This window comes from Sceloporus undulatus, chromosome 4, assembly GCF_019175285.1.
Source record: "Sceloporus undulatus isolate JIND9_A2432 ecotype Alabama chromosome 4, SceUnd_v1.1, whole genome shotgun sequence".
Lineage (NCBI taxonomy): Eukaryota > Metazoa > Chordata > Lepidosauria > Squamata > Phrynosomatidae > Sceloporus > Sceloporus undulatus.
In genome coordinates, this window is record NC_056525.1 from 145762047 (window position 1) to 145777467 (window position 15421).

At 37.7% G+C, this 15421-nt stretch overlaps 1 protein-coding gene across 2 annotated transcripts in view; it reads right to left on the reverse strand.

The window, feature by feature from the left end:
- The window catches only part of CTNND2 (catenin delta 2), a 557661-nt gene extending 542537 nt beyond the window's left edge, over window positions 1-15124 (reverse strand). For both annotated transcript variants that reach the window (XM_042464992.1, XM_042464991.1), the window contains exon 1: window positions 14996-15124. In XM_042464992.1, coding sequence (XP_042320926.1) covers window positions 14996-15124 — 129 coding nt within the window. The remainder of the gene's footprint in view (window positions 1-14995) is intronic.
- Between the last annotated feature and the right edge of the window lie 297 nt (window positions 15125-15421).

Consider the following 15421-nt stretch of genomic DNA (forward strand, 5'->3'; position numbering starts at 1 on the left):
TGGTACTGGGCCAGCCTTCTCTCTCCCTCAGAGGCCAAAAGATGACAGTTGGGGAGGGAGGAGCCTCCTTCTTCAGGCTAGCCCCTGATGGTACTGGGCCAGCCTTCTCTCTCCCTCAGAGGCCAAAAGATGACAGTTGGGGAGGGAGGAGCCTCCTTCTTCAGGCTAGCCCCTGATGGTACTGGGCCAGCCTTCTCTCTCCCTCAGAGGCCGAAAGATGACTCCTTTCTCCAAATGGCCCCAGTGGTTCCCTGAAAGTCCCTCCAGAGGTTCTGGAAAACATCTGGGAGAATAAGCTGCATTAGGAGAATTTAACATAGACAGTTTTTGGTATTTGTAGTTATCATCAACATGAAATTAGTTACACTTCAGGTGATTAAACTTCATTAATTATTATCACACCAGTTCTCAGAGATAAAGCTAAGGCTTTATTAGAGATACAAAGGGCCTGAACAGACAGGCCAAAATAAAGCTTCTTCAGGCCACTTTGGAGGTATGCTGTTTAAAAGATAGATGCATCTTAAGAGGCCCTAAGCTGTGCCAAAGCTGCACTACAGTCTTTAGGACTGGAGCGTGGCTTTGGTGCGGCGTCCGGCCTCCAAGGACACATGCTTCATTTGAACAGCACACTTCCAAAGTGGCCTGAAGCAGCATTATTTTGGCCTGTCTGTTCAGGCCCATAGTTTCTGGAAAGTGTGAAGCCAAAACTGGAAAGTGAGGTTTCTAGGGTATTTTTCTGGGGGGAAAATGAATATTTTCCATTTTGAAAGAAACAAAATATATTGAAATTGCTTTGACATAAGATGATTGTGTTTGATACATTAAAATGGAGTTTATTCAGCCAATAATGATAAAATGAACTTATTTTCCCCCCTCACATACACTGTGATAATAATATGAACTGCAATGATTCTCTTTGGTTTTGTTAGGCTGGGAAGCAGGCAGACACCAACAATAATAGAAGAAGCCATCAATTTTGGTAAAACAATGAAAATGATTTTTGTGTCCGCCAGTGTCAAGCAGACATAAAGCTAAATGAGAAAAGGAGAACGAGACAAATAATTTCAATAGTTTGATCCTGTCCACAATCTTATATAAAAGTCTTCCTGCCACATTTAAAAGCTAATTTTAGATGAGCAAAAATATAAATTCCTTGTCTTAAATATTATATTCACCATCCTAGAAGAAAACATTCCATGTTTCCATAAATTGAGGTGAGGTGTTTCAGGGGGAAATGATTTACAAAGCTTTCAAAATTTTCCTGTCCCCTCCGCCTGAGGCTTTGTCATATCCAGGCCACAGAAAACTAGTGCAGAACATTAATCAATTACAATAAATCAGTTCAGAAATTAATCAGGCTTCTGAGACACAAAGCTATGAAATTTGCTACCTGCAGACTGCAGTAACTTTTTCTTTTTGATGTGAATTAACTTTGTTCACTCTCTCTTTAGACAAAAACAAAACAAAACAAAAACAGAATATTTAAATCATAGCAATAAAATTAAATTTAAAAAACCCTGCAATTCTATTAATGACTTTTTTTATTTGCCACTCCAATTAATGATATTCACAAAATGAAACCTAGAAAAAAATGACACAATTTAGCACTAGTTCTCTATCTGATATTTGCTGATAATTGGAATCACACATGTGGAACAGTAGGGAAAATCTTTAAATAGGTAAGGTACTAAAAATCACACATAATCTAGTTTAATGCTTGGCAATGCTGGCCTGAGTATCTAATGTGTGTTATCTCTGTGCTTGAATTTTTTCTAAGAACACAAGAAAATCAGAGTAGAACAGATGAAGCAAAGTACTTCATTAAAGAATCAACCTCAATTCATTAAAAACGAATGCAAAACCTATGTTAACCTCCATAGCCTAAATCCAGTGAAACATAAGAAAGGAGAGGGAGATCTCAAAAGCAACAGGAAAAGAAAACCCCGAATGAACTCTAAGCAATGCAATAGTTAAACGTTTAGGATTTATGACACTGCAGAGTGAAAATCTTCACTACTTTTGCTGCACTGAATTGCTTGATTGTACAAGAAGAGGTTAGGCAAACAATTGCGTAACCATTTGCACAACTCACTGTGAAACAACATGTGTAAGAAAACTATGCGTGGATACCATCATTGTTCTAACTCAGAAAATATGCAACGTTAGCAGAACAGGGTCATAAGAGTGCAACAAAATTTCAATACAGGACAGCGTACTTTAAAATAACCTGAGTACAGCAGCCACTAGTGAGTCTGTAATATATACAGCAGATAGATCATAGCTTTTTGTGCGTTTTTTGGGCTATGTGGCCATGTTCTATTCTCAGAAGATGCCAGCTACAGATGCAGACGAAACATCAGGAATAAATTCTTCTAGAGCATGGGCCACGTAGCCTGAAAAACTCGCACAAAACTATGGATGCCAACTGTGAAAGCTTTGACTTCAAAGCAGATAGATCTGCTTCTCCGCATTTTAGTATCTAGTCATACCAGGGAAAACCATTAGGTGGCCAACAATGCCACATTTTCTGTTATTCTGGTCATTGCATTAGCACAGGGTACCAAGATTATGTAGTCTATAGTCTGGGATGTGATAACACAATAAATATACTCTGGAGACCAGGATTCAATGCCCTACTGATTGGGTGACAATGGGTAAGTCACATACCCTCAGCTTTGGCAGAAGGCAATGGTAAGTCTCTTCTGAGCAAATCTTGCCAAGTAAACCTATGATAGGTTTGCCTTAGGGTCTCAATAAGTTGGAAATAGCTTGAAGACACACAACAATAACAACAACATATAACACAAAAAAAATATAAATAGAATTTACTGTTTACTTAGTGAGTTCTTTTGAGCATAGGATTTCAGTCTTATTTTAACTTCAGAAAGCACAAGAATTTATTCCATTTGTTGCTTAGTTATTTTAGCTTAGGATAGAACCACAGCAACCACTATCTGTACACATAATCAATTTCCATTGTAATTGACAAAGTGGACTTGTGTGTGTGTGTGTGGGGGGGGGGGAGATGAACAAAAAAGTCATAGACAAACTTGTTTCTACTTCTAGAACTACTAATAAATATCCTGGAGTTAATACTCTCAGTAGAACGACCGGTAATTAAAATGTGTTGGCTATATAGACGATTATTGTGACATTTATTACATTAGCATTTCTGGTGGATGAACATTTATTGGCAAGGAACAGACTGTCCCAAGTGCTAAAATATTTTTTAGCACTGGATGGCAAACCTTCTCTGAACAAATCTTGCCAAGAAAACCCCATGATAGGTTTGCCTTAGCGTCTCATAAGCCAAAAATGACTTGAAGGCACACAACACACACACACGCACACAAGAACTATGCTTTTCTTAGGCTGAAACTACTCCCGACAGGAGTTATTGTGACCTTTTGTTATATGAATAATTATATACCATAATAGTTTTGCAAATTTCTGTTCTCAGGCAATCCTTTCTCTGTTGACTCATTTGCTGAAGATCATGTGAAGGTCTGTCTCAGGAAGCCAAACATCCAGTTTATCCAGTTTATATATAGCTCTGGGATCAGGCCCAGATCTGGCAGACCAGACATGGATCCAGTGGATCTGGCCTGATCCCAGGACAAAGGGGCCTTAACACAGGTCTAAATAACCTACTGTTTCCCATGGGTTTTGTGGAAACTCTGTGATACTCCCAGCAGAACAGACAGCCCCACTTTACTCAACTGTTGCCACTAGTGAGAAGCCCCCCATGATATGGGGTGCCTGGCTATAATAATGTGGCCAGGTGTCTTGTTCTCCCATCAGACACAATGACAGGGGGGCTTCTCACTAATGGCAATGGTCAAGTAAAATAAAGGGCATATGGCTATAGCAGGTCTATTGTGTGGGGACAGCAGACATGTAAATACCATCATAGGATCATAGAATTGTAGAGTTGGAAGAGACCACAACGCCATCCAGTCCAACCCCCTGCCATGCAGGAACTCTCATTCAAAGAGTTATTGTGACACTCTGTTTAGCTTTGGAAATCAGTTGGGTGACCAGCCCAGGGACTGATCTAGATGAGGATGGCACAGGTTTGGCCCATGCTATTCTGGTCTATCTGCTCAGGGTCTCTGATGAATAACTGCAATGGTTTATCTGGAAGGCAGTATGGCTGTTGAGACAATTGGTATGGAAATGGCATAAGTCAGAGTGCTATCTCCAAGCCAGAAAGCTATGATGTTTCATTCAGACAGATAGATGCAGTTAGGAAGTTAGTTTGCCTTCAAGTAATTTCTGCCTTTTGGCAACTGTAAGGTGATCTGATCATGGGATCTTCTTGGCAGAATTTGTTCAGAGGGAGTTGCCCTTGCCTTCTGAGGCTGAAAGAGTGTGACTTGACCATAATCACCCAACTGATTTCCAAAGCTAAACAGAGATTAAAACTCTGGTCTCCAGTGTCCTAGTCCAACATTCAAACCACTATACCATTCTGGTTCTCATCTAGAAAAGTATAGTGCCTCAAAAATCAGTAATTTAAAATAGTGATGTGTAATACTAATAACAAGGAAGGGCCATGATCAGTATCATAATGCTCCACCAAAATCACAGAATGTCCATCTTAAAACACCACTTTCTCCCTGTTTCCTTTTGCCTGTCCTGAGCATTTTCCTCATAAAAGTTGCTGCTTTGAGCAACAAATTGCCTGCGTTTCTAAAACTGAAGCTCTGCTGAGAGTTCAGATGGGTTCAGGTTCACAATCTGCTTCAAAAGCTCACATAACCAAGTCTACTGTACAAATCTGTTCCCTTTCACTTGGGAATGGAGAAGAGGGGGAAATTACATGCCAGTAATTTGACTAGATTAGTATTTAAATGGCCGTTTTGACAGAAAGTTAAATATTAGTTTAATAGAAAATTAGATTTTGAGCTGAATTTTCTAGCACAGGGTAGCATTGAGTGATGGTTTAATTTACCTTTAATAAGAGTTTAAAATATGCTTTCTTGCAATTGTAAATGAAAAATAAAGTGCATGAGAATGATGAAATAAACAAATGATGTTTCTGCTACAATGGAAGGAAAATTAACAAATATAATATACAACATAGGAATTATGAGCAGTTTATCCCCAATTTCTGCAAGGGCTCTTTCTTTAGCAGAGTTGGTAGCAGCAGAGAATACATGTATTTGCACTAATTATTTTCTTTCACATTTTTATGTGAGAGAGGCAACACAAGAGTTAAACTTTAATAATGCTAAACAAAATTTATTTTCTCAATAAAAGACTGGACTTCCCATTTAAATCATTTGCAGTACCCTTGTTTTTAATGGATCAAGACTGTACTCAAAGGATACACACAGGAACTTGGAAAAGTTATTCTTTTGGACTATAGCTTCCAGAGCCTTCCAGCTAGCATGGCTAGTGGTCTCTTTAGAAGCATCACTGGCCATATGAAAATGGGTGGTTAACTCACTTTATATCGACCATTTCCCCCCCATCCTTTGGAATGACAATTTTTCATACAAAGATTTTGAAAGCAGTTTTTGATATGATCAAGATGTGGATATGTGTTGCTTTTCACAGTAGGAAAAGAGACATACCATGGGACCTTTAAAATGTGAGAGGCAAGAAAAAAAACCGAGGAAAGTGTGTGTAGCTATGTAGGTGTGTACTTCCAAATAGCTTCCTAATAATTCAGTTATTATAATCTGAGCTGCAGAAAGATAGAAGAAAATACAGGAAATATGACAAAAATACATTTGTGTATTTGTGTGCACATATGCATATTTTTGAAATAGTAATAGTTCAAAATTGCTTTTTCAAATAAACTTCAGCATCTTCATCCATTGTGCATTTAAAAAAACTTGCACTGGATTAGGGCGTTAATTGGCATAAAGTTTTCTAAATACCACATAGGAATTCACATCTCATCATGGTTGATGTCTACTTGGAATATGGAGTTATGGCAATGCCACAGAAATATGTTGTGATATTTTCCTGCTCTTCACTGTAATTTTTAAGGGAGGGTAACATGTTCTTTAGAATATTATCTTCTGAAGTACTCCTAGGCCCTGAGCAGACAGACAGGCCACCATGGGCCAAGCCTGGGGTGTCCTGTCCCTGATTCTACTGTTATTGTTTTTTCCCATTGAGTTATGTCATCTCATGATATGTCCAAGTTATAACAGCCATAGCTGAGTCATTTTAGCTTCCGGGGAGAGTTCAGGTTTGGTTTGCTCTATTAACCATGTATCTGTCTGCTTAGAAGTCCATGATATATGTGGAACTCTTCTTTCTATGAACTTTCTTCACTGTCCAGCTTACACACTCATACATAGGCACCAGAAATACTATGTCATGGATAGTCTTCACTATGTTGTTTAATGATATATCTTTACACTCGATCTAGTTCTTTCATAGCTGCCTTTCCAAATATTACCCTTCTTTTGATTTCTTGACTTGACTCTACATTTTGCCTAAAGACTAAGCCAATGTACAAAAAATCTTTAACTAAGGCTGCATTCACACTGCAGAAATAATCGTGTTTGACACCACTCTAACTGCCATGGCTCCATGTTATAGAATTCTGGGAAGTGTACCTTGTTTTAATACTAATGTTTAAAAAAAACAACCCTTTTGGTCTGTTTCTTAAATTCTTTTCTGAAAAAGAAAATAAAGCAGAATCTTGCAATATACATATTTATAAGTATTTTGTAGTGCAATTAAAATATATAAAGTAAGCAAGACTATTAAATCATTGTTCCTTTTCCTGATAAGTTATAACAAATATTCTATATGTGCATGGTCTCTCTAGGTCTCCTGCATTGTCTAACTTTGGAGCTTAGCACACAGCAAAATAAAGTGACTTACTGCTCCCAAATTCAAGCCAAATTTGGGCTGCTCCCTGGTTTTATCATATGGCTTTTGCTCCCCACCCCAAACTGCCATCTGGGTACAGTCCGACTCCAATACTGGTCCCTGAACTCGCTTTATTGGCCATTTTTCCAAGTCAGAAAGCTCCTACGGTCCTATCTACAGCCATACCACCCTGAACACGCCTGATCTCATCTGATCTCGGAAGCTAAGCAGGGTTGGCCTGGTTAGTACTTGGACGGGAGCACTATTGCTTTTTCTAATGAGACATGCCTTCTCATGATGTGGCCAAAATACAACAGCCTCAACCTAATCATCTTAGTTTCCAGGGAGAATTCTGGTTTGATTTCTTGAAAAACCCATTTGTTTGTGTTTCTGGCTGCTCATGGTATTCTCATCAATCTTCTCCTGCAACAAAGCTCAAAAGAGTTGATTTTCTTTTTATCTGCATTCTCCACTGTCCAGCTCTCACTTCTATACATGTTAAAGGGCTAGGACAATGGCTAGGACAATTCTAACTTTAATGTTTAGTTGGATATCTTTATTCTTTGGGATCTTCTCTAGTTCTTTCATTGCTGCCCTTCCCATTCCTAGCCTTCTTATTTCTTGACTGCAGTCTCCTTTCTGATAAATGTTTGAGCCAAGACACAAACAAATCTTTAACTATTTCAATTTCCTCATTGTTGCGGCAGAATTAATTTAGCTCCTCCAGCAACAAGCCTGGCTTTGCACTTTCTTCCTTGACCTTCCTTATTAAATATACCAAGTCCATTATGTTTTCTGCATGTAATGTGGTGTCATCCACATATCTTAGAAATTTTTATGCTCTTTCCCCCTATATTTAGTCCGCCTTCTTCTGAGTCAAACCTTCTCTTTGTATGGTATTTTCTGCATACAAGTTGAACAAGTAGAGTGATAGAATTCAGCCTTGCCTGACCCCCTTGCAAATTGGTACTGCTCAACAGTTGGCTTCGGTGTCTAATAGATTATTCAAAATATTGTTAAGATATCTGGAAGACAGAAATGTGGCATCTACTTTTATAATTCTTCACAGCAAGTTTTTAAAAAACTGTCATTTTAAAATAGTCTTTAATTGTTTATAGATTCAGTGCTTTGAAATAATATTATGATAAAATTAGATAAAATAAATTATATTTTAGGCATTATTGTCATGCATAGTAATCACTATAAGCTTTTCTGTAGATCTGATGGCCTTTCCCCTTACTTTTGTCAAAGGTTCTAGCAAATAAAAACTTAGGGCCTAAACAGATGGCTCTAAAGGGGCAGCTTGACGCTGCCCCTTTGATCACTATATCGGGGCTGTGGCAACCATGTGCCACAGCCTCAATCTGGCTGTTGTCCAGCAAAATGCTGATCCTTTTGGCACTGGAAAAATGCCGACATTTCTGTTGCTGCTATGGCTTTTCAATGTTCCTGTGGTGTGCGGTATCTATATGCCGTGCTGCCTAAGTGCCAAAAAGCTGTCCCTGTGAGCAGTGTAATGCCAGCTTTGGGACATCATCGGGGCATGCTTTGTGCATATGCTATGCCCCCATGCCACCGGAATTATGCCGGTCTGTACCAGCCCTTTGTTTTATGAAATAAAAACCTCCACAAATATACTGCTTTAAATGGGTCATTAATATATTTACATGTTAAACCCACAAGCTAAAAATATCCTAATTTTTACTTGATACAGGGATGTTAATAATATCATCATAAGCTGAATCATTAAGGGATTCGTGATTAATTAATCTAGCATTTATTTCTCTTTCTTTAAAAGTTCTTTCTTTTTCTAACTCATCAAGGTTTCTGTAACTAAGCTCAATAATAGATATATAGTGAAGAGAACATTTAATAATTTTAGCAGTTTTCTCCTCACTGTGATATATATATATATATATATATATATATATATATATGCAATTTTCAATGACTACTCACAGGGTAGGATTGATTCTGAAGAAAATATATACATGTTTACTGCAGAAAACAACATTCCCTGTTCAAAACCCAGCATTTTCAGAATATATTTTTTGTGCATACAGGAGTATCATTTTCTGTAGAGAAAATACTTTTCACTACACAGATAATGCTGGGTTGTGTGCAAAACTGCCACATGCAAATATTGTGTTGAGTAAGTCGACAACTACAGCATTTACCAGGATACAGCATTCTGCATGAACCTTTTTAAATGCAGAAATATTGTTTTCTGCAGAGAAAATGCTATTTTCCACAGTAAAGAAAAATATGCAGATTTTGCACAAACAATCTTGAAATATGAAGATTCTTGTCAGTCCAGGATTCTTCTTGTTAGTGTTTCTGATACTCGACAAGTATAATTTGTGATCATTTAAAATATTTCTAATACTTTCCTTACCCCAACTCAATAAACAGCTTTTCAATAATGCAAATATTTTATACCATGGGAACACCTGAAAACATTCAGGACAAATTATGTTTAATTCATACATCACTAGTTTGCACATCAAAAGCACAAGGTAGAAGGAGAGTGGAGGAGACTCAGCTGGTGAGTTGGTCCATAACTAGGGCCCATAACAGCAATTTGAGCAGGGCAGTGAGTGCAGCATACCTGTATGTTGCTCTCGTTTTTTAACAGTTAAAAAAGCTGTAGCAATCAAAGGACCAGAATAATTGAAGGACAAGATTATTTTCTCTACTAGGATTTCAACAATTTACAGCCTACCACCAACTTAAGCCTGTAACAACACAACAAATTCATTTTCTTTACACAATTGTGCAATTGCACAATGGACTTCTAAGTATATTCTAAGTATATTCCAGTCTGGACCCAAGCCATGTTGGACTTTACAGGTCATGAGCCAGTAGCCAGTGGAGCTATTTAAACAAGAGAGTTATATGCTTCCTGTAACTGGCCCTGGTCAGCATTCTGGCTGCAGCGTTTTGAACCCGCTGAAGTTTCCAGACAGTTTACAAAGGTAGTCCCACGCAGAGTGCATTGCAGTAGTCCAAACGGGATGTAATCAAGGCATATGTCACTGTAGCTAGATCTGACATCTCAAGAAATGGGTGCAGCTGGCGCACAAGTTTAAGCTGTGCAAATGCACTCCTGGCCACTGCTGAGACCTGGGCATCCAGGCTCAGAGTGGAGTCCAGAAACACACCCAAGCTGCCAGCCTGAGATTTCAGGGGGAGTGTGACCCCATCCAGCACTGGCAAAGCCCCAATTTCCTGATCTGCCTTACAACTGACCAGGAGCACCACTGTCTTGTCTGAATTAAGCTTCAATTTGTTTGCCCTCATCCAGTGCATTACTGACAGCAAACATTGTTTCAGTAGAGAGATAGCTTCCTTGGAATCAGATGGAAAGGAGAGATAGAGTTGGGTGTCATCAGCATACTTGTGACACTTCACTCCAAAACTCTGGATGATCGCTCCTAGCGGTTTCATGTAGATGTTGAATAACATTGGGGCAGAACAGAACCCGGACCATATCAATGGCAGATCAGCAGTTTGAGGCCTAGGCACTGAGTGACAGAGTGGGCTCTCATTGCTAGTCCCACCTTCTGCCAAATTAGCAGTTTGAAAGAATGTAAAAATGCAAGTAGATAAATACATACCACTTTGGTGGGAAGATAATAGCATTCTGTGAAATCATGCCAGCTACATGATCACAGGGTTATCTTTGACAATACTGACTTTTCGGCTTGGTAACGGACATGAGCACCACCCCCTACAGTTAGTCATAACTAGACAATCTTGTCAAGGGAAAACCTTTACCTTAACCTTTACTTAGGAAAATTCCCTTTCAAGGTAGGCTTGCTGGGGCCAAACCTAGTATCTCCAAGGAGATTTTTTTGTATTTGACCAGGCTTCCAAGCATGCAATACACTGCTTTTAAAACTGCTAACAAGATTTTGCTGATTCCACTGGGTTTTATTGTTCACATTGGATTGTTTGATTTGTTTTACTGTTTCTGATGTTTTAATTTACATTCCATAATGCAGGTCACACTAGCATATGGTTTTGTGATTATTGTACGCTGCCCTGGGGAAGCTGCCATATTTCTGGGTGGAAGAGAAACAGGTAGCAGAGATGCCATGCACCTTGGGAAACTGGCACTCATCAAAACATTTATTGCTGGTGCCAAAACCAAGGAAGGGCAGCAGGAAGACAAGACAGAACACCCCACCCACTCTTGTCTCACAATAGCTACTGCCAAAAGAAAATTGGGCATCACAAACAGCTACCCATTAAGGTGGTTATGGGCTCATGAGGTGACTTCAGGACTCCACAACAGAAATTTTGTATGGAGATGAGCAAATATTTTTCAGAGCATTCTCCACTCTTAATTAACATTAATAGTTGGGAGGCCTCAAGCATATGAAATAGTTAAAGTGTAACAATGATCAAGTTGTGTTTTTTAACACAATTAAAGATTAATGAGCTAATATTTTCAAGAGAAGTCTCACTCTGACTAACCTGAATGTAGATGGAAACAGAAGAGAGGAATACCAGGAAATATGTCTGGAAATTTTTACTATGTTCTGTTTTTAGGAATATAATATTCAGCCAAATTGTGTGTATCAAATTAAAGATGACATGATAATTCCCTTCCCTTTAAACTGAATACTTGGATTAGCTCATACAGGAAGAAACAGACCAGATAAGAGAACACGTTTTACATCAAAATGGTTCATAATAAGCTGGTAGATTTAAAGCTATAAAATCTTTGTAATTATCTTTCAGCTTTATTTTTTTACACAAAGCAATATCAACATGCACAAGAATTAAGTTTAGAAAAGATAGATTTCTATTAAAACCATCATCTCCTGCTTAAACATTCAGAAAAACCTTCAGTCTAGGTACCTATTTAAAAATCTTTCTGAATACAGCAATAGTATTACTGAAGACTTCCACTTTAGTGAGGCTTTAAAAATCAAAGTCTAAAAGATACATGGGGTGGGAACAACAGAACTAAGGCAGAGAGCGGAAACATTCAGATGATAGGAAGAGCTGTCCAATCCACATCTCATTTACAGATAGGAGAGGAGAGCACATCATGGTCAGATCCTTCAAATTCCAAATCAGATTGGCCATTAGACACTTTCTAAGAGAAAAAGAGCAGAAACTGCTACTGTGCTTTTGCTTCTTCTCTTGACCTGGACTTCTTTCGCACTGGTGTGGCATCTTTGCAATAAGCAAAACAATAAAGCAAAAACGGAGGAAAGGAGAGTGTACGAATGTGGGTTCTATTATTTTATTCCTGGCCAAAGCATAAAGGAGGCAACAGTAAAGAAGAGATGTTGGGACAGAGAGGTCCCAACATCATCACAAACACCGTTGGTGGGGACGCGAGAGAGGACCTTCTTGGTGGCTGCCCCTGGACTCTGGAACTCCCTGATCTCCCAGGGAGATCAGAATGGCTCCCTCCTTGATGGCCTTCTGCCTGCAGGTTAAAACCTATCTGTTCACACAGGCTTTTAAGGAATTGTTATAAGGACAGGCTGGGATGTTGCACCATTTAATTTATATATATATATATATCTTTTTAAAATGTGTTTTATTCTTTTAATAACTATCTGTTTTAATATTGTAATAATTTAATTCCTTTTTAATGTACTTTTTTGGTGTGTTTTAACTATACTTTTTTTAATGTTGTGAAGCCGCTCTGACTCTTAATTCTGGGAAAAGAGCAGGATAGAAATAAATATAATAAATATAACAAATAAATAAAGAAGCTAGCCAGCAATCTATGCAAATCTACATAGGAGTAAACTCTAGTAAATAAACTTTGAATTCTAGGCTCTGGATACAGATTCTGGCTGAAGATTTCAAGAGAAAATATCATTCACCAATTTGGAGAACCACCTGGCATTTGTGGCAGTATTTCAAAAGACAAAATAAAACAAACAATCATGGCATGTTTACTATTAGATAAATTGTTTTTGGTAACTAAAAAACCACAATTTTTTCCTCACAAGAAAAATGCATTAAGCATCTCTGAGCAGTTACAAACAGTGATAAAGGGTTGGGAAAGAGAAAGTACTTAAGCATCACTTCTATAATACACATTTTTATTTCATACAAAGGGGAAAATGTAAATCTCTATTATACTGAATAAGAATGCATGCATTTATGGAGACATTAAATTGGGTACTCATGTCAGTCCAAGTACTTTTTTTATCAGGTTTGTTGGACAAACTGTTTGCCTTATTTATTACTATGAACAGAACTACATATTTCTGCCAATGGAATGAATATGGAGACAATTATAATCAGAAGACCTTTTTTGCACAATACAGAAGTCCTATACTTGGTAAAGTTGGCTACATAAGAGCCTGTGTCTCTTATCAGATGTTTATTTATTACATATTCACAATCCTAACAGCAGAGAAAAAAGTGTCCAGTAAAAACCTGCCTCTTGTAATATAACTATGGGTGAGATAACAACATGTTACGCATTATTTGTTCTTCCATTTCTGTTTCACTCCACCTCATATCAAATGGTACCTACGCTTCACATCTTTACTTCTTTTCAACAGCCATAGCAACCACACCTAATATTCAGCTTTTTAGGATTAGTGGCTGTTAATGAGCACACTGTGTCAATGCATTAATACATAAAAATATACATATATTAAGGTATATATTGAAATTGATTTTTTGTAAATCAGGGAACAAAAGAAAATATGAAAACTTTTCAAGTATGTAAATAGAAATGCCTCACACAAAAATGTGTCCCTGAAACTCGACTTCCATAAGCAATGGTTTTCTGGCACAAAACACAGGTTTTTAAATAATCCTTGGTTGCTACAGAAAGGCTCTTGCCTCCTGCTGTGAAAGATGCCAGCAAAGAAATCTGGAGTGACAGATAAAACTACTTTGCATATGGATTCTCAGAGAACTTTAAACATAGAGAAACAGAGCCAAGAGGTCAAGTGATTTTCAAAAGCAACACAGCAGGCTAGCAGCATACAGAGATACCCCAATGCCTTTGCCACATGAGTACCACATTAGACGTGTCTAGAAAGCATGCTCTTAAAATATGTCCACTTTGCTTGTTACTTCCAAATTTCCTGTTGCAAACAAATCTGTTTCTTAAAATAACATTGGCTGGATCTTGCCCAAATTATGTAAAAAGCTTCTACCAGAATGGTGTCTCATTAATTTCAGTTACAGAGAGTCAAGCATTTGATTAACTTCCACATTCAAATCAATAGTATTTAAAATAAGTTTCCATTTTAGCTGCACCATGTGGACTATCAAGAGAACACACTCGTCTCTCAAATGCAACCTGGATCCATGAGTCTTCAAATTGAAGACATTTTTTTTCCATTTGATGCAACATCATGTATAACTCTACAAATGTAACTCAAATGCATGCAAAATATACTCCTACACTAGAGTAAAGTGGTGAAATCTGACACTTTCTAGATACTTTGTGTTCACATGAGGAAAATATTCAGAGCTTTTAAATGGGAGCACAAACATATTTGTCAGTAATAAAATTTATAGCGTGAACCAAGAAGTCTGTAAGTACAGGATAACTACAGAGTGAAATGTTGAAATGAGAACAACATAATGGAAGCTGAGACACCTATGGAAGCAAAAAGTATTTGGTATTCATTCCATCGCTTATGGACTGCAGACCTCTCCCACTTCAAGTCTGGCTTTCCTTAAGTACTAGGTCAAAGATATGTGTCAAAAACCAGATAGCTCACCAACACACAAAACTACCCTGTCCTACTTCTCTGAACTAACAATGTGTATGATTTTCAGTACATGAATGATAATCTGGTCATAATTATACAAGTTTTACCACACACACACTTAAGGGTTTCCAACTTGGATTTATAGAAAATTTATGTCATAATTGGCATATTCATCCCAATTCTTAAAAACCAAAAAATAAAATAAAAAGGAAAAAAATATGTGGGGCCAGTGGTATACCAAGATTAATTTCAAATCTGTTTAAGGAAAGTAAGAAAAATTGCATATTTCAATTAATATTTCAGTCACAAATCATAACAACATGCCAAAAAAATCTAAACAATTTTGAAACACAGTTTATACTTTAGGTGCTTAAGGAAGCATTAGGTAAAGTTCATCTGCACAGCAAACAGTGATAGTTCGTTTGGAATACTTTGCATTTACTTACTTGTTCTTTAACTGAAGCCAGAATTGCAGATGTGGTCTCTGTTTCAGATCCATCTCCATTGGATGTATTCAGGACAGGGCTAAGGGAACTTGTCTTGTCAGAGGACGATGGTTGGTCTGGCACAGGCATAGCTCCTGTAACAGGAAAACAATATAAATTGTATATTTCGTTTGGTCAAGAATTCAGAATGCATGGAAATAGCTGACTTGTTTTTAAGGAAAGTAATGCTCTTACATTTGCAGAACAAATTTGCTTCTTTCTGATGATTGCCTGGACATACTCCTCCCCCATTCCCCATGCTCTCATATGTTTTATGAAGAGGCTTGGTAAACAACTGCTACTACAACAATGATATAGGAGTCTGGATTCAAATAAAAATATAATTGTTCCCAATAATTTCTGCAGTCTATCTTTGTAGCAGAAGAC